Consider the following 24,246-nt stretch of genomic DNA (forward strand, 5'->3'; position numbering starts at 1 on the left):
GAAATAGAAAGGGGCGCATAGGTACGCCTCTCTTTTGGTACCTATCGTTTCCTTCACCCGCTACAGTGCGCAGGAGTTTAAAAATCTTCATCGTCTTGCTCATATTATACGCGCGAGTAAAAAGAGACAAATGAGATATAACAGTGCAGTATCAAAATGGGGTAATGAGTTTTACATTTTGATTACTTAGTTAAAATGTATTGCCTGGCGTCGCTGACTCGCTATTTCCAGATAACTTGATATGCATCTAGCGGCCAATATGCGAACTAAAAGAAATCAGTCAAATCGAGAACGCCGATGCGGCGGGAGCTTGCGTCGTGTGGCGCGAACTTCTCAACGAGTTGCTCTTGTTTTCATTGTGTTTTGTAAATATTTACTCATGCCTAAGTGATTATAATACTTTGACAGTGTCATTATAACGCCATGGCATTTTAGTGTCGAGTTTATGTTACGCGAAGAAGATTCGAACGTTTATAACATTTGTAATTCAATTTGATCTTACGTTTCTGTCATCAACGATTCCTGTATTTTGAAAAAATAACGCATATTGAAATAAAAATTTCACGAAGTTTTTAGTATGGCAATTGATAATATTTGGGAATACAATCAAACGGTGTGTCAAAAAATCTGGAACTCGAAAAGAAAACATAAACATCCGAAGTATTCCCTCAGTATCAACGGGAAGGAGCGAGATGCTGCATAACTTTATACTATTCTCGCAGATCAAGTTCACGATGTTCTCGTAGTACTACGGAGCGTAAACTCGTTTGTGGACAATGGCGCTTCCAAATTCCTACGATGCCCCAACCATTTAAAAACCAGGTTTGCTAAAATGACACTGTTACAAAAAGGACAATGCCTAGATTAAAAAGATCATGTATTTGAACCAAAGTGAAGTAACTCTGGGAATTAAAAATAATCACTAAAAAACTGTTCTCTAAATATTCGCTCAAAAATACGCCTCGGAAACAAAAACACCAAAGAATTATTATGCCACCTTAACTATTTATTAATTACTGTATATATTTAAACTAAATTAAAGCGTCTCTTAAATTTAAAACAATTTTTTAAAATTGCTCAAAAATGTTGCAAGTAGAATTCACACCAAATTGAAAGATTCCCGTGATTATTTAAATTTATATCATAAGTACCTACCTACCAACGAAAATGGACAAAGTGTGGTTGGTTTTTAAAAGTAGTTAAGTACCTTTTAAAAATGTGCAAAATCTTACTTCGATAACGGTTTGTTCATTGTTTGATATTTGAAAATACCTGGACGTAAAAATGGAAGACAGTTCTCCAGACCTCTCGCTGAAGCTGCGGCGCGGCTCCAGCGACTCGCGAGATTCGTTTTACATGGACTTTGCCCAGGGAATAGACTCTGATATCGAGGAAGTTACCACTATTGAAGGTCCACGGCCTCAGGACAAGACTGCCGAAGGAGGCGATACGGACACCCTAGCAACACCCTCAGGATTGGATGACCCTAAGGAGCTTCCCCCACAGTAAGACCTAATTTCATATTCTCAATATTATTAATAGTTAAAGCATTTACATTGTAGTTAGTCATTTTTACTTTTATATTTTTTTTACAAAAATGATAGTAATACTAGTATATAACCACTCACCGAGATTTTATGTCTATCGGTTTCGAGACGTACCCGTCTCTTCGTCAAGTCAATCACTACAATAGCATGGAAACAATACTACCCGACCAAAATCGCATGTGATAAAGATTTTGTGTAGTTTTAAGTGTGTGGATAGTCCTATGGTGGTGACGGGTAGTATTGTTTGTATGCTGTTGTAGTGATTGTCCTGACGAAGAGACGGATACGTCTCGAAACCTAATTTCATTTTTATCATCATCCTTGACCCCTATCCACACCCAATTGGTGCATAGAGCACCGTATCAGATTAACGCTGTATTAACATGATCAAATTATAATACATGTGAACAAGGTGTTCAATCCTGTGCTTTGGACTCGCGGATCTGGGATTGGAATATGTATAAAGGGATATAGACGGTGTAAGTGAAGGAGTTCAGCGTAGATTAGACATTACTGCAATACGGGAAAGTAAATGGAGGAGGAATAGCAGTAATGACTAGGTCTCTCAGAGTTACAAACTCGTACATATTTTTCGTAAGTTGGACCTACAAGCCATATGAAATGTGTACAAGTCCCTCAAAACCCTTTTTTTATATTACAGTATCATAACGTAACAGTATCATCAAGTAACGCAAAAGAAATTTTAAATTATCTAGCCAGGCAGACGTTGTCTTATAATTGGTAGGTAGGTACTCACTGCCCTATATTTATTTTGCGTTCTAAAAATATACTCAATGTAACTGTCGACAGTTTGAAAAAAATAAAGCTTTTTCTAAAATTTAAAATTGAAAGGCATTGTATTGACGCTAATATAATGCCGACGCCACACAAGTCTATATTCAAATCTATTGTTAGAGGTATCTTTCTATTCCAATTTCAGTATTGTAATGAGTACAAAATTGATTTAATGAGTTTTGCACTTAAAAACGTGTATCCATTTTTTTTAACACAGTCCATGTTTTTATTTACATTAATGATAATATATTGTGGAATTGTAAAAGGTTAATTCGTATTATAATCCATATCTGTATAAGCGCCCTTGAGGTAGTATTTTACGAAAATGGCGCTTTATAAATCATCCAAGATTATTATTATTATTATTATTAAATGCCGATTCAATAAATTAATTGTGCATTATACAGCACACTCAATATGGCGGCTCTATTTTCCATTACGTCCGTATTCTTTATACATATCACTTTTCGCAAGTTACTTTTTTATATAATATTTTTTATTATTATATTCACTCGTTTGCGAGTTTCTTCGCTCTATATTATTCTGTTTCTGGGTGATGTATATTCACCCATATTTTAATAATGGCAAGTGCCTACCTGATGAAACTCGACACCGCCGTTCCGACGCTAATCCCCTTTTCCACTCGGTTTGGTAAATGGCAAAATCGGAAATTTTGTTGCTCTTGAATGATCTTTTAATGAATATTACAAGGAGAAACTGAACAGGCGTGTGTTGATAATTTTAGCATAATTATGTTAGTTGTATTTGTGAAAAACATAATCTTCTTCTTTAAACCCTTAACCGTACCCGATGGTGCATAGGGCACTGCATCATATAAATGCAGTGTTATCTTGATCGTTAACATATAAAGGAAAGGTGATAAGCCGTTCGCTTCAGGTACCAGTCCAGGGTAATATTGAATAAATATTAGAGTGAAATTTTGAGTGTGTCCAAATACCTGTATTATCTCCAATTACAGGAGTTATTTTTATATTCTTTTTTGACATCAGTCCCGTAAATGCCCGGACTTCCATGAGTTTTACTTTTCACTTAAAATATTTCTATCGTCTTCCGTCTTCCGGTTTCGTAATATAAATTCATTATTCTAGACGGCTTTTGTCAGCTACTATTGACCTTTTTAACTTTTCTTATCTCTTTGAAGATATTTCTTACAAAATTTGAGTATTATGTTCCTTCTTTTATACCCATTTATTTATTGGGTAATTTTTCAACTAATCGATGTATTTCAGTGTCCTTGTCATATTTTAGGGAAATGACCGAAAACTTTTTGAACTGCCAAATATATATAACCGTTTAAGACTGTGTCGGTAGGTATGTTTATTCATTATAGACCTGAAGACTTGTATGGAAAATGACATTTAAGTATGAATAGAAGAAAAACAGTATAGCAGCAATGGCTAGGGCACTTAGAGTTGCATAATGATGCATTGCATACCCATTCGCTCCTATTTTGTACGAGTCCCTTAAGAAGATTTTGAAAATAAAAACGTTAATTATTATTGTTTCAATTTTCAAATACGGAATTACTTGCGACTAGAAATTATATAGTACCTACTTAATACTTTTTAAGTGATATACACGTTCTATTTATGTATTAATTTTAAATCAAACACAGATTTTTTGAGTCTACTAAGTTGTATTTTATTAACAAAAAACACATAAAAAATTATATTGTGACAATTGTTTCGCCTTGTTAGGGCATTATCAAACGAATGTGAAGATCAAATGGACTACGGTCCTTATGTAGCTATACAATTCTATGTGACAGTTTTAACATGTGCAGTAATAATTTATGGGAGACAACAGTCGCTAATGGGGGATGTAGGTATGTACCCTTATATTTGTTTTCTGGGAAGGGAAGAATTTATTGGCCATATTTTAGAGATTTTAATACAATTGTTGGTAATATTATTTTTAAGAATTTTTATATGTAGATGTAATTATTAGATTATCAATAACGCATCATGCAAGCGTTTACACAGAGAGAGATGATGTACAGTAATAGTCTATTTAAATACATTTAGCAATAGTGAAGACCTAAGGTTAGTTTGTTCATTAAGTAGTGGGGGATGTAGGTATGTACCCTTCTATTTATTTTCGGGGAAGGGAGAATTTATTGACATGCCAATTTTTATTTTTATTTTAAGAAAGAATTCATGTATGTAGATATAATTAATTACATATGTAGATATAATTATTACTAGACATGGAAATTTTTATTTTTATTTTAAGAAAGAATTTACATATGTAGAAATAATTATTAGTTTAACAATAACGCATCATGCAAGCGTTTACATAGAGGGTAATAATAGTCTATTTAAATATGTTTAGCAGTGGTGAAGATATAAGGTTAGTTTGTTCATTAATGATTTTAAAATTAGGATTGTTTACATATTTATTTATTTCTAATTGCTCTAATATATTCATTTTTCTACCTTTGCTTTCAATATGTAATGGAATTGGTTTACTTGAGACATGAATTTTATGGTTATTTTCATTTAAATGGTTGGCAAATTGAGAGTCTAGTTTTTTATTTTTGTAAGATCTTACGTGCTCTGAATATCTAGTTAAGAAAGAGCGTCCAGTTTGTCCTACGTAAATTGCATTGCAATCATTACATTCTAATTTGTAAATTCCGTTGTTTTTTAAAATATTAAATTTGTCCTTCGAGTTTTTTAAGATTGATCCGTTATTATTGTTTGTTTTGAATGCCACTTTTATTCCATGTTGTTTCAAAACATTAGAAACTTTTAAAGATATTGTACCTGAGAATTGTATGCAAGCAAATTTGTTTATCAATTGGTTATGGATGTGAGGATAAATTAAATTAATATTATGTTTATATATTTATTTAATTTTTAGATCTAACGATAGGGAGACAAAACAATCAACACACATTCGAAATATTCAGGAAACCGACATTTACTGACACGACAATACACGCCACATCAATGCACCCATGGTCTCATAAACTCGCAGCATACCACTCCATGATACATAGATTAGTAAACGTACCCTTAGATAAAATAGCATATCAAAAAGAATTAAATACAATTAAATGCATAGCAGAAAATAATGGATTCAGAGAACAGACCGTTAATAAAATAATGAACCAAAAAATATATAAACATAATATTAATTTAATTTATCCTCACATCCATAACCAATTGATAAACAAATTTGCTTGCATACAATTCTCAGGTACAATATCTTTAAAAGTTTCTAATGTTTTGAAACAACATGGAATAAAAGTGGCATTCAAAACAAACAATAATAACGGATCAATCTTAAAAAACTCGAAGGACAAATTTAATATTTTAAAAAACAACGGAATTTACAAATTAGAATGTAATGATTGCAATGCAATTTACGTAGGACAAACTGGACGCTCTTTCTTAACTAGATATTCAGAGCACGTAAGATCTTACAAAAATAAAAAACTAGACTCTCAATTTGCCAACCATTTAAATGAAAATAACCATAAAATTCATGTCTCAAGTAAACCAATTCCATTACATATTGAAAGCAAAGGTAGAAAAATGAATATATTAGAGCAATTAGAAATAAATAAATATGTAAACAATCCTAATTTTAAAATCATTAATGAACAAACTAACCTTATATCTTCACCACTGCTAAACATATTTAAATAGACTATTATTACCCTCTATGTAAACGCTTGCATGATGCGTTATTGTTAAACTAATAATTATTTCTACATATGTAAATTCTTTCTTAAAATAAAAATAAAAATTTCCATGTCTAGTAATAATTATATCTACATATGTAATTAATTATATCTACATACATGAATTCTTTCTTAAAATAAAAATAAAAATTGGCATGTCAATAAATTCTCCCTTCCCCGAAAATAAATAGAAGGGTACATACCTACATCCCCCACTACTTAATGAACAAACTAACCTTAGGTCTTCACTATTGCTAAATGTATTTAAATAGACTATTACTGTACATCATCTCTCTCTGTGTAAACGCTTGCATGATGCGTTATTGATAATCTAATAATTACATCTACATATAAAAATTCTTAAAAATAATATTACCAACAATTGTATTAAAATCTCTAAAATATGGCCAATAAATTCTTCCCTTCCCAGAAAACAAATATAAGGGTACATACCTACATCCCCCATTAGCGACTGTTGTCTCCCATAAATTATTACTGCACATGTTAAAACTGTCACATAGAATTGTATAGCTACATAAGGACCGTAGTCCATTTGATCTTCACATTCGTTTGATAATGCCCTAACAAGGCGAAACAATTGTCACAATATAATTTTTTATGTGTTTTTTGTTAATAAAATACAACTTAGTAGACTCAAAAAATCTGTGTTTGATTTAAAATTAATACATAAATTAAAATGGAGTTCTACAAATTAAACGCCAAGTCAATAAATAAATTGAAGGTGGCTGACATAGCCACCCAGGTGATTTTGTATAGAAGATTAAAATTAAAATTTCGAAAAACAGTGCAAAATTTGTGGTTCAACCAAAAGTGCCTCAAGGAGGGTGTGATCCCAAAGTACGTGCAAATATCCACAAAAAGTGAATCTTCTGCCGCCCGTACCACCATCAGAAAGGCGCAACGGATCTGGCTGAAAGAAGAGACACGAGAATGCTGCAGAAAACGAGATGCCCTGGGACACTACATTAAAGTACTCCATTCCGAATTAACTTATAAATTACATCCAATCCAATTCGATATTTTAGACCTAGAAATAAGAAACGATATTAATGATATAATTCAATCAAAATATGAAATTCAACGCAAAAAACTTGATAAATTGAAAGAAACCAACAAAATTAATCTAAAACCGAAACCTATAGCTCATACTTTTCACAACAAAACAACTTTTTATCAAAAAACCATTAACCTTTCTAACTGCACCTTTTCCGATAATGAAATAAAATTACTGGATAAAGGATTTAAATATAAAATTCCAACTAGAGTAAATAAAAAACAACTTGAATATCTAGCAGTAGATGTAGAAGCTTCTCTGAGCTATGTGAAGAATAGTAGTCTACCCAAACATATTATCGGAGATATGATTTCCAAAGAAATGAATGTAATAAACAAAAATTATGAATTTCAAAATACACAGGTTACAACATTACATAATGATTAAATTCCATACCAAATTCCAAACAACCTATAGCGTAAAAAACTCAATAGAACTTGTGAATAAAATAAAAAATATCGACCTCCCCCCCAACTGTAAATTTATGTCATTAGACGTCGTTAGCTTATTCAGCAATATACCGGTGAAAGAATGTATCTCTATAATTAAAACAAAGTTAACTGAACAAAATGTTAATCCAATAATTGTAAATGAATTAATTCACCTTGTTGAAATATGTGTCAATAACAATTATTTCCAGTTTAACGAAATAATTTATCAACAAGAGGATGGTCTCCCGATGGGAAGTCCACTTAGTCCCCTACTAGCCGAAATTTTTATGGACCATATTGAACGTATTATGTTACAATCACCTCTAACAAAAGATATAATATATTATGTCAGATACGTCGATGACTTACTAATATGCTGGAATGGCTCTCTAAGACAATTTGATAATTTTACAAAATGGGCCAATTCAATTAACTCAAAAATTTGCTTCACAACTGAACATGAGACTGACGGAAAAATTAATTTTTTAGATCTAACGATAGGGAGACAAAACAATCAACACACATTCGAAATATTCAGGAAACCGACATTTACTGACACGACAATACACGCCACATCAATGCACCCATGGTCTCATAAACTCGCAGCATACCACTCCATGATACATAGATTAGTAAACGTACCCTTAGATAAAATAGCATATCAAAAAGAATTAAATACAATTAAATGCATAGCAGAAAATAATGGATTCAGAGAACAGACCGTTAATAAAATAATGAACCAAAAAATATATAAACATAATATTAATTTAATTTATCCTCACATCCATAACCAATTGATAAACAAATTTGCTTGCATACAATTCTCAGGTACAATATCTTTAAAAGTTTCTAATGTTTTGAAACAACATGGAATAAAAGTGGCATTCAAAACAAACAATAATAACGGATCAATCTTAAAAAACTCGAAGGACAAATTTAATATTTTAAAAAACAACGGAATTTACAAATTAGAATGTAATGATTGCAATGCAATTTACGTAGGACAAACTGGACGCTCTTTCTTAACTAGATATTCAGAGCACGTAAGATCTTACAAAAATAAAAAACTAGACTCTCAATTTGCCAACCATTTAAATGAAAATAACCATAAAATTCATGTCTCAAGTAAACCAATTCCATTACATATTGAAAGCAAAGGTAGAAAAATGAATATATTAGAGCAATTAGAAATAAATAAATATGTAAACAATCCTAATTTTAAAATCATTAATGAACAAACTAACCTTATATCTTCACCACTGCTAAACATATTTAAATAGACTATTATTACCCTCTATGTAAACGCTTGCATGATGCGTTATTGTTAAACTAATAATTATTTCTACATATGTAAATTCTTTCTTAAAATAAAAATAAAAATTTCCATGTCTAGTAATAATTATATCTACATATGTAATTAATTATATCTACATACATGAATTCTTTCTTAAAATAAAAATAAAAATTGGCATGTCAATAAATTCTCCCTTCCCCGAAAATAAATAGAAGGGTACATACCTACATCCCCCACTACTTAATGAACAAACTAACCTTAGGTCTTCACTATTGCTAAATGTATTTAAATAGACTATTACTGTACATCATCTCTCTCTGTGTAAACGCTTGCATGATGCGTTATTGATAATCTAATAATTACATCTACATATAAAAATTCTTAAAAATAATATTACCAACAATTGTATTAAAATCTCTAAAATATGGCCAATAAATTCTTCCCTTCCCAGAAAACAAATATAAGGGTACATACCTACATCCCCCATTAGCGACTGTTGTCTCCCATAAATTATTACTGCACATGTTAAAACTGTCACATAGAATTGTATAGCTACATAAGGACCGTAGTCCATTTGATCTTCACATTCGTTTGATAATGCCCTAACAAGGCGAAACAATTGTCACAATATAATTTTTTATGTGTTTTTTGTTAATAAAATACAACTTAGTAGACTCAAAAAATCTGTGTTTGATTTAAAATTAATACATAAATTAAAATGGAGTTCTACAAATTAAACGCCAAGTCAATAAATAAATACACGTTCTATTTTTATATATTTAGGTACTTTTTTATGGCGCGAAACTTTTCATCGTCTTGCAACTTATAACACGTACCTACCTATATTTTAGTCACATTAAAAAAACTTTTTTTGAATCTCGGCGCCTGCTAATATATTTTTTCTCGTTTTTTATATCTCTTGTCGACATTAGTTACAGTCTGTGATCGCGTCACTATCAAATTTCCCAAGTTCAAGTGCCTAAACAAATCAGCCACTTAAGTGCTCGTGTCTGACTAAAATCACAGCCATCGCGGTAATAAGATGAACCCTTTCTACGATTACTGGGCCCTAAAAGGGGGACCCACTTTCTTAATTTCTTGTTTATTAACTCAATCTCATATGTATACGGGTAGATTAACATTAATATTCGAGTAATGTTACGAACATTCTACGTACCGTATTATTTAAACATGCAAATGAGGGTGAACTTTTTAAGTAAATTCCTATGACATAATTAGACGTGGGTCTTTCGTGAACGACCGGATTTTAATGATCCGTTCATATACATTGATTGGTGACCGGATCCCAATTTTGAGTGAATCTTGTTCACGAACGTTGACCCGTTCACTAGCTTACTGATTCTCGGATTTCCCTGGACGGTAACTACGAGTATGTAGTTATAAGAAGTCGGTTTAGTAATATCTAAGTATACAATTTTTAGGCGAGATAGAAGATAAGTTTATTCATAACCTATGTAAATTCACAAGTAAAATTTGAACACTCCAACATATTTGGGTAAATATGTATATTGAAATACTGAAAGATAAATGCCAAATACTAACTTACTTAAATAAATATGAAATACTAATAAATATCGCAATTTACCAATCACTCAATAAATTTAATCGGAATGTATTTTAACGACTACCGATTAAAATAAGTGCAAATCTTTAAAAATAATAGCTTCTTATAAATAATAATACATAAACTTGTCATTCTGTATTATGCCATTCCGAAACAATACGATTCTCTCCCAAATTCCTGGCCACTCCAATCCAATCACGTGAGTAGGATGTCTGAAAGCCGATGGTTATAGTCAGTGCGTGTTACTAGATTAGTTATGTTAACGAACTGAATAACTAACAAGATAGTGAAGTACAGTGAAATCTCGTCATTCGTCTGCTTCCCTATTCGAACAACTCTCGATTCGACCAAATTTTTAATCAAAATTCTACCCTTGCTTAGTATTTCAAAAATCGCAAAAATAATGTAGCATAATGTACAACGAGACCCTCTCATAAAGTATTTTAAGTAGACGGTATCGTAACGCCGTATTCATTAATATCAAACTACTAGACGACAATCTGGTAATATTTTAGAAAAAAATACGTAATCCGACAGTTCGACAGGATTCTTTAGCAATAAATCAAGACACTCTTCACATGAATAATATCCATCTATAACGCCCACTTACACCATCAATTTTCCACGATAAAATCTTAATTCGTGAATATTTGAGTCGGCAGCCCATCGATCAACTAACATACTATCATACTTCTTAATGAAAAAAATATTCGATATTAGAGCAACTCGGAATACCAATATTCATTATTCCCCTTATCATTATGAGATAAAATATTTTCTTCGTTCAATGTAATAATTTTATATTTCATATATAACATATATTGTATTACTTATGGGACCACCCAGTAAACAGTCCATACATATGACACTAGAATACTTGTGAATGTTTGTGAAGGTACTATTATATAACTAAAAGGACTTATACACTAATGTATATCAGGACCTGTATCCTGATAAAGATTCATACTAGGAGTTATTTAGAGAGCATAAACGGTAACGGTAGGAACGTTTTACTGTGAACAGGAAATAAGCAATTACATGTATCAGTATGCCCGGATATTGTTGTTTGTAATATTATACAATACCTAATAAAACATCACTAGATATTGCATTATCACAAATACTTGCTTTCATATATACCAAATTTAAAATATTTTATCGCCATTTTGATTTAATTTCCTGCAGGTTGTTTGGGGCGCTACTGTCGCCATTTTTTGTCACCCAAAAATGTATTTGAATATATGGAAAAAAAAACTATTTTGGATCACTCTACTTATGTTCAAATTAGATTTAAGTTTTGTACTGAATTTTTTTGGTGGAACTGCATTTTATATAATAAAATAACAACTATGTATTTTTTTCCACATGAATTTTATTTGACCAGCAACCGGGTTTCGTCGTAACCGACATCATCCAGTCTGATGATGTCGGTTATGACGAAACCCAGTTGCTGGTCAAATAAAATTCATGTGGAAAAATTATATACTAAGTTGTTATTTTATTATATTTGTTCATGTGTAATACACAGCTCATTGTACGATTGAAAAATGCAAAAAATGACCAATTTTTTGAGTTCCCTTTTTTTTTGATTACTCAGTCGTAAATAACTAAATTAATGCATACAATATTTTCTCAACAATAATCTTTTAAAGAACACTTAAAATCAAGTTTCGTATTTAATCAAATTGACTCGGATTGAAAATTATTTTTAATATTATGTTTACTTTTTTTTATTTATAAAAACATACATTACATCGATTGTTGACTGTTTTGAGTTAAAAAAACACCGTAATTTTTTCAAGAATTTGCAATTAAATCATATAGATCAATTGTTCATTAGTAATTTACCTACTTTAAAATGAAGCTGAAATTTTTTCCTTTAACCCTAGATAACTAAACTTTATTTTGGAGATACAATGCCAATTCGCTCACTCCTTTCAAGAACGTCATAAATAAAAAATCGCCAATTTTCAGTTGTGCATGTTTTCGGAATGCCCAGAAAATGTACTATATCCCAGCAAAACAGGCATATTTTTAACTTAATATTTACTAGCTACAGGACAGAAAATGTTGTTTTTGCATTTTGAAGAAAAGGTATTGTTATTTTTTTTATTTTTTTTTAATAAACTAAATATTTTTCAAATGGAGAAAAAACTTTCAGGTTTTACCTAAAAAGATCTGTTGCACAGTATAAAGCTCAATTAGTGGCTTGATATTTATTTTTAGTACATTGTATTATATTTTTAAATTTTTAAAACGTTCTCCGGCAAAATCAAGTATTTTGATTTATGACGTTCTTGAAAGGAGTGAGCGATTTGTGGATCGCACAATATTGACATATTATGTAGTAGCTGTGCGGAATAGTGATTTATTATTAAATGTCTCTTGCATTAGTTCCTAATAAACCAAACTTAAGTGCCATGTAACCGGTTCCTATTTTTAATAAATACTTTTGTTTAAGCTTCACGTTTTTAATTGCGTAGTCCGCCAGACGAACTTTTAGTTATTAAGGGATAAAAAGGTATTACTGGTTGGGTAAATTAATAATGTACTGTGCAATTTTCAACATGAATATTGTATTCTGCTCCATTGATAGTAAATCTGAACCCCTAATTTGTACAATCACACCCTCTCATTATCTCTCCCTATAGTATAACTTAATGACAGGCGGAATGTGGACTTTGTTATTTGGAGCATTGTACAATACTTCCACTAATTAATTTTTAAGTTGCGACCATGAATATGTGTACCAATACATACTAGTGTTTTTTAAAAATTTATATTGAATATTAACTGAATTATAACCATTGTATATTATTTTATTTCAGATTAGTCTCTAACACATTGAATACGACTAATACTAGATATATTCAATGTCTTGTTAGAGACGTATGAAAATATGGGCTTTTACATAACTTACGTCCTGGTATTGGCTGGCTTGAGTAATCAACTTATTCACTTGCGTATAAAATGATTACTTGAACCAGCCAACGCCAGGTGCGTAATCCCTGTGAATGTTCATATTTTCGTATTTGCTTATTATAAAAAGATGCTTCGTCTTTGTTGAGACATGTTGTACACATATCTTGATATAACGCTCACTCCTTTCAAGATCGTCATAAATCAAAAAACTTGATTTTTCAGGAAAACGTTTTTAACGTTCAAAAATATAACACAATGTATTAAAAATAAATATCGAGCCACTTATTGAACTTTTTACTGTGCAACAGATCTTTTTAGGTAAAACCTGAAAGTTTTTTCTCCATTTGAAAAATATTTAGTGTATTAAAAAAAAAATAAAAATAACAATACCTTTTCTTCAAAATGCAAAAACAACATTTTCTGTCCTGTAGCTAGTAAATATTAAGTTAAAAATATGCCTGTTTTGCTGGGATATAGTACATTTTCTGGGCATTCCGAAAACATGCACAACTGAAAATTGACGATTTTTGATTTATGACGTTCTTGAAAAGAGTGAGCGAAATGTCTCCTAGAAAAATACGGTTATTAAATCTTCTTAAAATCTGTGATCTTGCTGACATTATAAACAATATCTCAGTCTCTTGATTCCTATAATTTCGAACTATCTGCTGTGATAGTATGTGGTATGTATGGTCATGTGGTGATGTGGTCAATGTCGGCACTAAGTACTCCCCGACTTCACAGGATGTTCACTTTAATGATTCTGTTTTATTCGGACTCGTAAATTGACGCATGGACATGGTCAGCTTACTAAAACATTGTTCCCCCATTCTGAAACTTTGTTCGGGGCTATTGTTCTGGTCGAATCATTGTACCCGGATAACGTGTTAATTATTATTATTCATACTGGGACTGGAACCGGAAAATTATATTTGTATCGTAATATTTTGTTAAATACCTATATCATATTTTCAACTAGGTATAACAATTTATCTAACGGGTTTTAAACGATTTAAAAATATGATTTAGTGACAACTTCTTTAAAACAAGTCGTTAGTTAATTCAGTTTTTTAATTCGTTTCATTGAAATATGATCACGCCATCAGTCTACAAATTTGGTTGCGTTTTGCATATTTCTAGCTCCTGATATACCTAACAATTTGATTTAACTCGAGCTGAAAAGAAATATAAACTTTTTTTTATTAAAATTTTACTTGGTAAATTCCACTATTATTAAAAATGCGGAATGCATCGAAACACCTGTCACAATAGATTTTACGGAATAGTGATATTTACCAAGTGTTATTTAAATTTAACATGGATAGATTTTACCGTAAAGTGACTGCCAAATCAATTAATGAAAATACAATCTGATAAATACTATTAAAAACATAACCCGTTAGTCACATCTCTATTTGTAGGTACTTATCGAAGCTATAGAGTACTTTCCGACTAGTAGCCTTTTCTTCGATTTGATTTGATTTGAGTTTCCAGAAGAGTTTTTTTTCATTCCATTATCATATTATTTTTTTCATAAAATAATAGAAGTCAATTTATCAAACGATTAAATAATCTGGTTCGTATCTTTTGTATTCTCGATCATAGTTATCATCCTGTTAATCAATTTTATAATCATTTGAAATATTTACCTACCTATGCGTTATATTAAGTAAGCATTATTCAATTTCAAAGAATTTCCTTACAATTTTCATCTAAATGTCTCTTACCCCCGTATTCTTCGCTATTGCCTTCAATCCGTCTTGCCTATTCCTTCTCAAAGATTAGTCAGAATTCCAATTAAATTTCACTCAAACGCTTTGAATGGATATTCGAAGGAAGATGACGAGGATAAGCTCTCGGAATTCCCCGACTTTGAAAATTCAGGAAATATCACTAAAGCGATAATATCGCTTTTATTTGTATTATTTAAAAAGAAATCTCTAGCTTAATGTAAATTATGAAATCGTCAGCCCAACACAGATGCCAACGGTGACTAGCTACTAGGTACCTACTATGTTTATAATTACTGAGGGGATTTTTGCCGGATTACGGTAGCTGCGTAATATTTTGTTGTGGTGTATTTTCAATTTGCTATCATTTTACAATTTTCCAATGTAGACCCTTTTTACACAAATAAAAATGTCAAAGCCACCAGATCAATCAGCGTTTTGTTTTTTTTGTGTTGTTTGAAATTTTTTTTGATGAAGAAGTAATTAGGCTTAAAAAAAACTAATTACTTCTTTACTCCGATTTCAGTCAGCTTAGTGATTTATAATTTTTATTTCCTAACATAGTATAGAAGCGCATATATTTGTCGTGGTGAGTGAGAAATTATGCAAAGTACACGTATTCTATCGGTGTATTGATAAGCTCATATTAGTGTGTTTATTTAAAAAAAATGTTTATATTATTTACAGCTACTAACAATAAAGAATACATTAATAAAAATCATCACTTACAATAATCATCACTATCAACGACCAAAAGATTTTCAAAACAATTCGTCATATAAACGACTTTTACATACTAGAAAGAAATCTCGTAAGACTTGGTGCAATAAAAATGAACTCTATCTAAACTCACAAAAATGCCAAATTATGAGAATCTATAAAAACATGAAACCATTACTTTTTAATTACTCGATCAACAAGTATACCAATGACGGTGTAGTTGGTTTTGTGGAATTGGACGATGAGGTTTAGTTTTCTTCTGTTAACGTCCACTAATATAATTTGTATAATATTATAATATTACGCATTTTTACGCATTTTTATCGATTGTTGCGCTGTATGATCGATAATCCTGAAATTATCCAGAGCATTGGTCTGTATGTTCCCGATAGTTACCTAAGACAGCGTCGGCATAGATTGTTTCACATTCCTATACACGGGACCAACCTGCCGATGGTTATGCCTGTAGGAAGAGCTACCGCTATGTTGAACAATATCACATTGGATATTGATATGTTCCATGTGTCCGAAGGAGTTTTCCGAAGCGGGATTCTTCTACACCTTTAAGTCTTATTGCTTACTTTTATTATAATATATACGCCTTGAATATTGTTTGTAATGTATATATTATTTTTTTATTAAATAAATTAAATTGAATTGAATTGAATATCACTCAAATGTACTCACGTACATGTGCAAATGCGTCCTTTGTGTGGAATCTACAAAGTCTACATGGGAGTAGATTGATTGCGTCTTTGGCAACTGCGTGTCACTAAGTTGATGGAGACAGTAGCCATAACATCTTCATTCTCGTCGGTTTGGAAAATTCATTCATCCTCCCCTCTTATATTTGTAAATATGCCATCGATCAAGCAGCCGAGGGTTATTGCTCATTTTTCACCACTTTCCCCATCCTTTAAGCTTTTCGTCATGGGGGATTTTTTATTATCTCGAGAACGTCATTAATGTACCTTATTGAGTCATGAAGACATATTTTGATATAGATTGATTATTGATTGATGACGAATGAATTATAACTGTGTATATTATATATTTCTGAATATAACGCAAGAAAAAGTACTGTCGATTCATTCCGAATTACGAATTGAAACGCTTGGAAACTTATTATTCAACGGGAACATTAAAATATAAATTTTAGTGTTTTCTCGCTCATTGTTACTAACAGAAAAGGTATATTTAAAAAAAATGTACATATTTATTCCTTTTTAACCTTTCCTCTTAGCAGGAATTCCGGATATGCATTAATAACAGTATTAAAAATGTATTATGCAGAGCAATGATGCAAATAGTGCATCTTCAAGGAATATGATAGATGTTCGAATGGCGAAATAGGGAAATAATCTAAGGCTGAGAAAAAAACTATCGATAAAATTAAGAAAGGTGTGTTGGGATGGCTTGTACACGTAAAACGAGTGAGTGAGAAAAGACCGGTAAAAAACATACTAGGTGAATGTAGTTATAAATAAAATCAGAGAAATAAAAGTAGAAAACTTGACACAATCAAGTATTTACTTCAAATACACGTACTCAAAAGTAGACAGGTCAGGAGTCAGAATAATCAACGGGTGTGTATGAGGAGATGCATGAATGCAGAAGAGATAAGGAAGGATTGCAAAGACAGATCGATGTGGCATCATATTCTCTCTGCCTACCCCTGTGGAGATGCAAAGAGTGTTAGTGATGGTGGTGGTTAGTTAGTTAGCATTCGCAAAAAAATGGAAATCTTAGCAATAATATCCCATTTAAAAGGGTATATCCCCACACATTTGTGCAAGTATAACAACACCTCGCATTCTGACACTGGGATTTCTATGTACGCCCTTAAAATTATTTCAGAGTACATGAATCCGAACGAACTCTAATTTCAGCAAGTTTTGCAATTTCACGAGTTTACGTAGAATGCATGTAATGTTTTAGTTTTCAGCGAGAACGCTTTGTAAATTGGACGTCGCCACCACCCCCTCCACCCCACTGGGAACATGTTAGCTCTGAATACTCCTATACACTTACACTACATCCTACATCCCTGGTGCGACTCTCAAAGCCTTTCATTAATGTTAAAAGTATAATGAAGACCTACATGTCAAAAGTGATCAAGCTATTCTCAATATTATTAATATTTAAGTGGTTGGTCATTTTTACTTTTTTTTCCAAAAATGTTAATAATATTAGTATATGACCACTCACCGAGATTTTTATGTCTACCGGTTTCGAGACGTACCGTCTCTTCGTCAGGGTAGGTAAGTATGCTGTGGTAGTGATTGTCCTGACGAAGAGACGGGTACGTCTCGAAATCGGTAGATATAAAAATCTCGGTTAGTGGTTATATACTGATATTATTAACATTTTTGTGAAAAATAAGTAGTGATTAAGCGTTAGACTGACTACATAAACTCAATTTCGTATACATAAACTCAATTTCGATTTTACTAGAAACTCGATTTCGATGTCTATGTTTTGCTAGATATTGTAGAAAACCTCCATTGTATTTCTTAATTTTTAAATCAAATCGTTGTGTATTTCACAATTTTGAGTATGATTTATTCTTTATGTACGGTGGTTAATAACGATACGGACTGCATCAAAACTCATGTCACAATAGATTTTTAGAAACAGTGGTATTTTCCAAGTAAAATTTAAATTTAAAATGAAATATTACCACAAAGCGACTGCCGAAACGATTAATGAAATGTATTTTTAGTTATTTTATCTGACACTCGATTGTTCACCTTACGGATAATATTATTCACCTTACGAAATGAGATGGAAGTCTGAACATATCCGGGCTTAAGACCTATACTTCCTAATATATCAAAAATGAACTAGCATATGAAAGGAATCTAACAAAATTACATATATACATTTTTAAAAAATAATGCAATATAGATGTTCAATGCTGAGCAAAATGGTGAACGTTATACAAGTGTTTAAAGTGATCATTTAAGCCAGCCAAATGTCGTAAGCCCTGGGATGCTCAAATTGTAATTTTTTTTCGTGTAAAAATAAAGATGTTTCATCTCAAATTGAAACACCTGTCTTTTGTGGACATTTCACGTTTGCGCTTCTTTACCTCACAATATATTAAGTCTAGATTTTTTATAGGCTTACAGGAGTATTACGCAGAGTGGCGAAGCCAAATTACACATTAGCATTAACGGATACGATTCTGAATAACACCCCCTCTGGTAATTCTGAATGCATACCACAGTACTCCTCAACCCTGGAAGGGCGTGTGTTGATTCCAGATCTATGGGCGCGAAAGCACAACACATGCAAACAATTTCCAGAGAAACTTTCGCCAGAACTTACACGGCTGCAATTTAATTTGATTATCATAAGTGTTGTTGAACCTCCTATAAAGTCGCGCAAACTCGCGGAGTATTGTATTTCGTATAACGTACCTCCTGGTAATTTACTGCTTAATTTATCTGCACAATATACAGCCCCTTTCGACAAACCATCGTAAACGCCTACGCGAGGATTATTATTATATATATTTTTTGAAGAGAAATTTTTTATTTTAATTATTTACATAAATATCTCAATTTCACACTATTTCTGTGAGCCTAAGCGGCTCATTATTAGAAATAGGTATCAAATTGTGGTAGAGTAGTTCGAACCGAGAAACTCTGGCTTAAGAGTCCGCGACACTAACCACGGGACCACAACAACAATAATTTGAAATATTCAATAGAAATCTCAGCCTGATGTACCTTCCATTCTACTCAATTATAATATTTTAATAATAATAAGAATAATTTGGATAATTTGTGTAGCGCCATTTGCGTAAAATCTAAACTACCTGAAGGGCTCTTATAAAGACTTGGATAATAATAGGAGGATGATGATAATGGTAAATAAAAAATAAAAGATAAAACTTCGCCAATCTGTCTGATGTGGGCTGAGTCTGGAGCGAGAAAAAGATGAGCCAACAAATTGTAACGCCTTCCTCTCGATCCTCATGGGCTGCAGAATAGCCAAGATGTGGGCAGGACGCCTCCCTGAGCGATGGTCACGCTGGAGAGCAGCTTATTGAGCTCCTCGCCATTATGGATGGCCAACATCCAACTTCCAGACTAGGAGAATTCAAACGGGACTTGACAAAAATAACATCAGAATTATATTCGCAACATTTTCGAGTATGTTCAATTATTTAATGGGATGTCATTTGATGACATGTCAAAAAATAATATAAAAATAACTCCTGTAATTGGAGATAATCCAATTTTTGTGAACAAGTATTTGGACACACTCAAAATGTTGTAAATAAATTATCTGGTCAAATTATAAGCTTAAATAATAAAAATGAAAATGATATTTTCTGGCGTTTCTCATGTGTGTGATTATAATTCAGGATTCGGACCTCACATACTAATAAAAGAGTTTCTTCTCAATAAAAAGCTTCTTTTATCTCACCAATAGATGTCTCTAGTCAATGTCTAGTGATTCAAGAATAGTGTTTCAAAATTGGTTCAAATATATAGAACTTCCAAGAATTTGAGTAGTGTGGTTGTCAATAATGGGTAGAATTGGTGAATGTTACACGTGTGTAAAGTGATCATTTAAACCAGCCTATGACGGTCGTCAGCCCCGTAAATGCCCAGACTTCCATATTCTTCTTCATCTTTGATGAGATGTCAAAAAATAATATTTAATGGGACGTTTTTATCCTCTTGCCGCCCTTACGTGATCCGACATTATGGTTTTCCGCTTTCGCTAGCGTACAAATGGGAGCTGGCGTAACTGAGGTATTTAAGGTTGTCGTTAATAAGAACATTATTAGCGGTATTGCATAAGCCGTAACTAGAGTGTCTTTCACTTGTCACTTGACGCAAGGGAATTGCGAAATTGTTGATCGAGCTTCGTGCCAGTGTTCGTTCTCGCAAATAAGCCGAGGTACGTCTGTAATAGGCTGAGGTCATAAACACGGCTTATTTTGGTTTATATAATGATATTATTATGATAGGGTGTTCATTGTTCTGAACCGTTTGTATATTGACAATCTCGCTGTTGTTAATAATGTAATATAACCATACAAGTATAATGGCCCGAGCTCAATACAAAACGGCTGCAACAATCACCCTCGTCCAATAGAATGCCAATTGTATAAACTGTGAATTTAATCGTCTAGTATGTGTATAGTCCATAGGTGAATGCAATGATTTGAAATTTTATATAAGTATTGTGCGCATTTTGTTTTTAAATCGTATACTTATGTAATTTTATTTCAACATCGTATTTACCTATGCGTTATCTGGAATGGTTCTTGATATCTCCCAATGCCAATCCATTCACCCAAATTTAGATGCCAAAACACTACGAAATTTCTTTCTGCTAGTACCAAATCTTCTTTCCTTCCCACCTCTAAGAATTAACTGAAGTACATCGTACTTTTCACAATGCAATGTGACCGAGATAGCCCATCTTTCCCCATTAAAAAAAATATTGTTAACTAGATGTAACACATTATCTGGATTATTCTGAATTGTAAGATGTCCACTTTAATGCCATCACATCACGAAAGGTTTATTTTTATCAATATTTTTAATGATATCTCAACGTGAATAACGAATATTTGAAGCACTAACATTATGATTCTCCATTTTAATAAAGAAGTTTATTAAGTTGGGAATATGGAAGTATCAGTATTCACATGGCATATTTACGCCCTATTATTTAATAATATAGGGTCCGCCATCTAAAGTTTTTTTTTCAACTAGTGCTTATTTCGTGAATGGTAACACTTAGCTCATGTCTGATTTGACAGATAATTAGTTTTATCCTTCCGCTGAGCGAATATGGTTGTGTATACGCTTGAACAACGCTGGGAAATATTGCGACATTACTTTGAAAATCATGGTAATGTTGCAGAATGTGTGCGAAAATTGCGTACGGTTTTTGGAAGAAGAGAAGCACCGTCAGCTCCGTATGTTCGTTATCTTGTGAAAAAAGTGAAAGAAACTGGCATCCTCATCGATAAACCAAAGCGTGAAAAGCCAAAAACAGTGCGTACACCCGAGAATATCGATGTTGTGGCAGAAAGTGTGCGTGAAGCGCCATCAACATCAATTCACCGTCGTTCTCAACAATTGAACATTTCGGAGACATCATTGAGACGAATTTTGCATAAAGACCTTGGTATGACGCCATACAAAGTCCAATTGGTTCAGGAGTTGAAGCCAACTGACCATCCAATGCGTTTTCGCTTCGCTGAGTGGGCCTGCGATCGACTTACAGAAGATGCCGATTTTGCCAAAAAAATCATCTTTTCGGATGAAGCTCATTTTGATCTTGGCGGGTATGTAAACAAGCAAAATTGTCGTATTTGGGGCACAGAAAACCCGCACGCATACATTGAAAAGCCGGTACACCCAAAACGAGTCACTGTTTGGTGCGGATTTTGGTCCAGAGGCATAATTGGGCCATTTTTCTTTGAAAATGAGCAAGGAGTGGCCGTTACAGTCAATGGCGATCGTTATCGGGCCATGTTGAACGGATTTTTGTTCACAAAAATTGAAGAGGAGGATATTGGCAACATTTGGTTTCAACAGGACGGCGCTACGTGCCACACAGCCGAAGCTACGAAGTTTTTTTTTTATAGCATTTTCAAAAAAAAAAAGTTATTTGGCGGACCCTTTAATAATAATAATAAAACCCTTATCCGCACCCCAATGGTGCATAGGGCACTGTGTCTTATAAACGCAGTGTTATCATGATCGTTTTACACATGAAGGAAAGGTGATCAGCCCTCCGCTTCAGGTACCAGACCATGGTAATATTGAATAAATAGTACAGTGAAAAAATCACTTATATTTATTTTGTAATTTAATAAAGTTACAATTTTTTAACAAAAATTGTAACTTTATTAAATATCTTTTAAGAAAAGCACTAACTTATGAGTGATATTATCGTATATGCATATAATTAAGACTTTGAAATATTCCTATGCATTCATACGTTCTCTTAATATAAGGTCTAAATGATCACATTATACGCTGTGTAATATTCAGCATTATGTCTATGATTGACAACCATATTACTCTTAAAGAAAGCTCAACGAGACAATCAACAAAATGTCATTTGTCGTTTATTTATTAAGGCATACTTATACTATACATACGAATAACAATTTTTCTAATGTTACGTTCTGATGAAATTTAAAAGAAAATACATGTTTTTTACCACTTATTTTATATTTAGTTTATTTTAACGACTAATTTCGAAAGCTATGCTTTCATCTTCAGGTTTAAATATAAACATATTTTATTTATAATTAGAACTGAAGATGGAAGCATAACTTCCAAAACTAGTAGTTAAAATAAAATAAATGAGACTCAAGTGGTATAAAACAAGTGTTTTCTTTGAAATATCATTATCTCTTGCCACAAAGTGAATGTTGAAACAATAAATAAAATTACTATCTGATAATAAAAAAATCTCCTTCAATATTGAAGTTTGCCATCACAGTTTACATGTACGAATATGTACATTGTTTCTTATTATTTTTTGACATCTCATAACAGATGAAGAAGAATATGGAAGTCTGGGCATTTACGGGGCTGACGACCGTCATAGGCTGGTTTAAGTGATCACTTTACACACGTGTAACATTCACCAATTCTACCCATTATTGACAACCACACTACTCAAATTCTTGGAAGTTCTATGTATATGAACCAATTTAGAAACCTTGTTCTTGAATCACTAGAACTTCACTACAGACATCTATTGGTGAGATGTAAAGAAGCTTTTTACTAAGCAGAAACTCTTATATTAGTATGTGAGGTCCGAATCCTGGATTATAATCACACCCATGACAAACGCCAGAAAATACAATTACATTGTTTCTGTACAAAAACAATATAAGTATTATACATTTTTGCTACCCCCGTTGTTCTGTACAGTCTGCAGTGCATAAATTCAACATTTTTGCGTTCACTCTACACCATGGGTCGCCAACCTTTTCAGTACCCGGGCCAGATTTGAGATGTGAGAATACCTGCCGGGCCATAAAACAAAATGTATTTTATTATTCAATGATAACAAGATATATATATATATATATATATATATATATATATATATATATATATATATATATATATATATATATATATATATATATATATATATATATATATATATATATATATATATATATATATATATATATATATATATATATATATATATATATATATATATATATATATATATATATATATATATATATATATATAATAAACATATTTATTAGGTACTTTTCAAACCTATTTGCATGTTTAGCCTCGTAATGCCGTTTAATGTTATACTTTTTCAACATAGAAACAGAATCATTGCATATCATGCCAATCTGCTTTGTTTTAAATTCCACGAAAAAATAGTTTAAAGTCCATCTGTCCAAAAAAAAAACTTCT

The 24,246-nt window shown here is 32.1% G+C and overlaps 1 protein-coding gene across 1 annotated transcript in view; it reads left to right on the forward strand.

Annotated features, from left to right (window-relative positions):
• Positions 1-304: 304 nt before the first annotated feature.
• LOC148308409 (proton channel OtopLc-like) overlaps positions 305-24,246 on the forward strand; it is a 134,221-nt gene continuing 110,279 nt past the window's right edge. Inside the window, exon 1 of the mRNA XM_088261757.1 lies at positions 305-1,505. Coding sequence (XP_088117883.1) covers positions 1,285-1,505 — 221 coding nt within the window. The 5' untranslated portion in view covers positions 305-1,284. The remainder of the gene's footprint in view (positions 1,506-24,246) is intronic.

The sequence above is a fragment of the Brachycentrus maculatus genome, unplaced genomic scaffold (genome assembly GCF_059751285.1).
Source record: "Brachycentrus maculatus isolate JH-2025_06_01 unplaced genomic scaffold, ASM5975128v1 h1tg000166l, whole genome shotgun sequence".
Taxonomy (NCBI): Eukaryota; Metazoa; Arthropoda; class Insecta; order Trichoptera; family Brachycentridae; genus Brachycentrus; species Brachycentrus maculatus.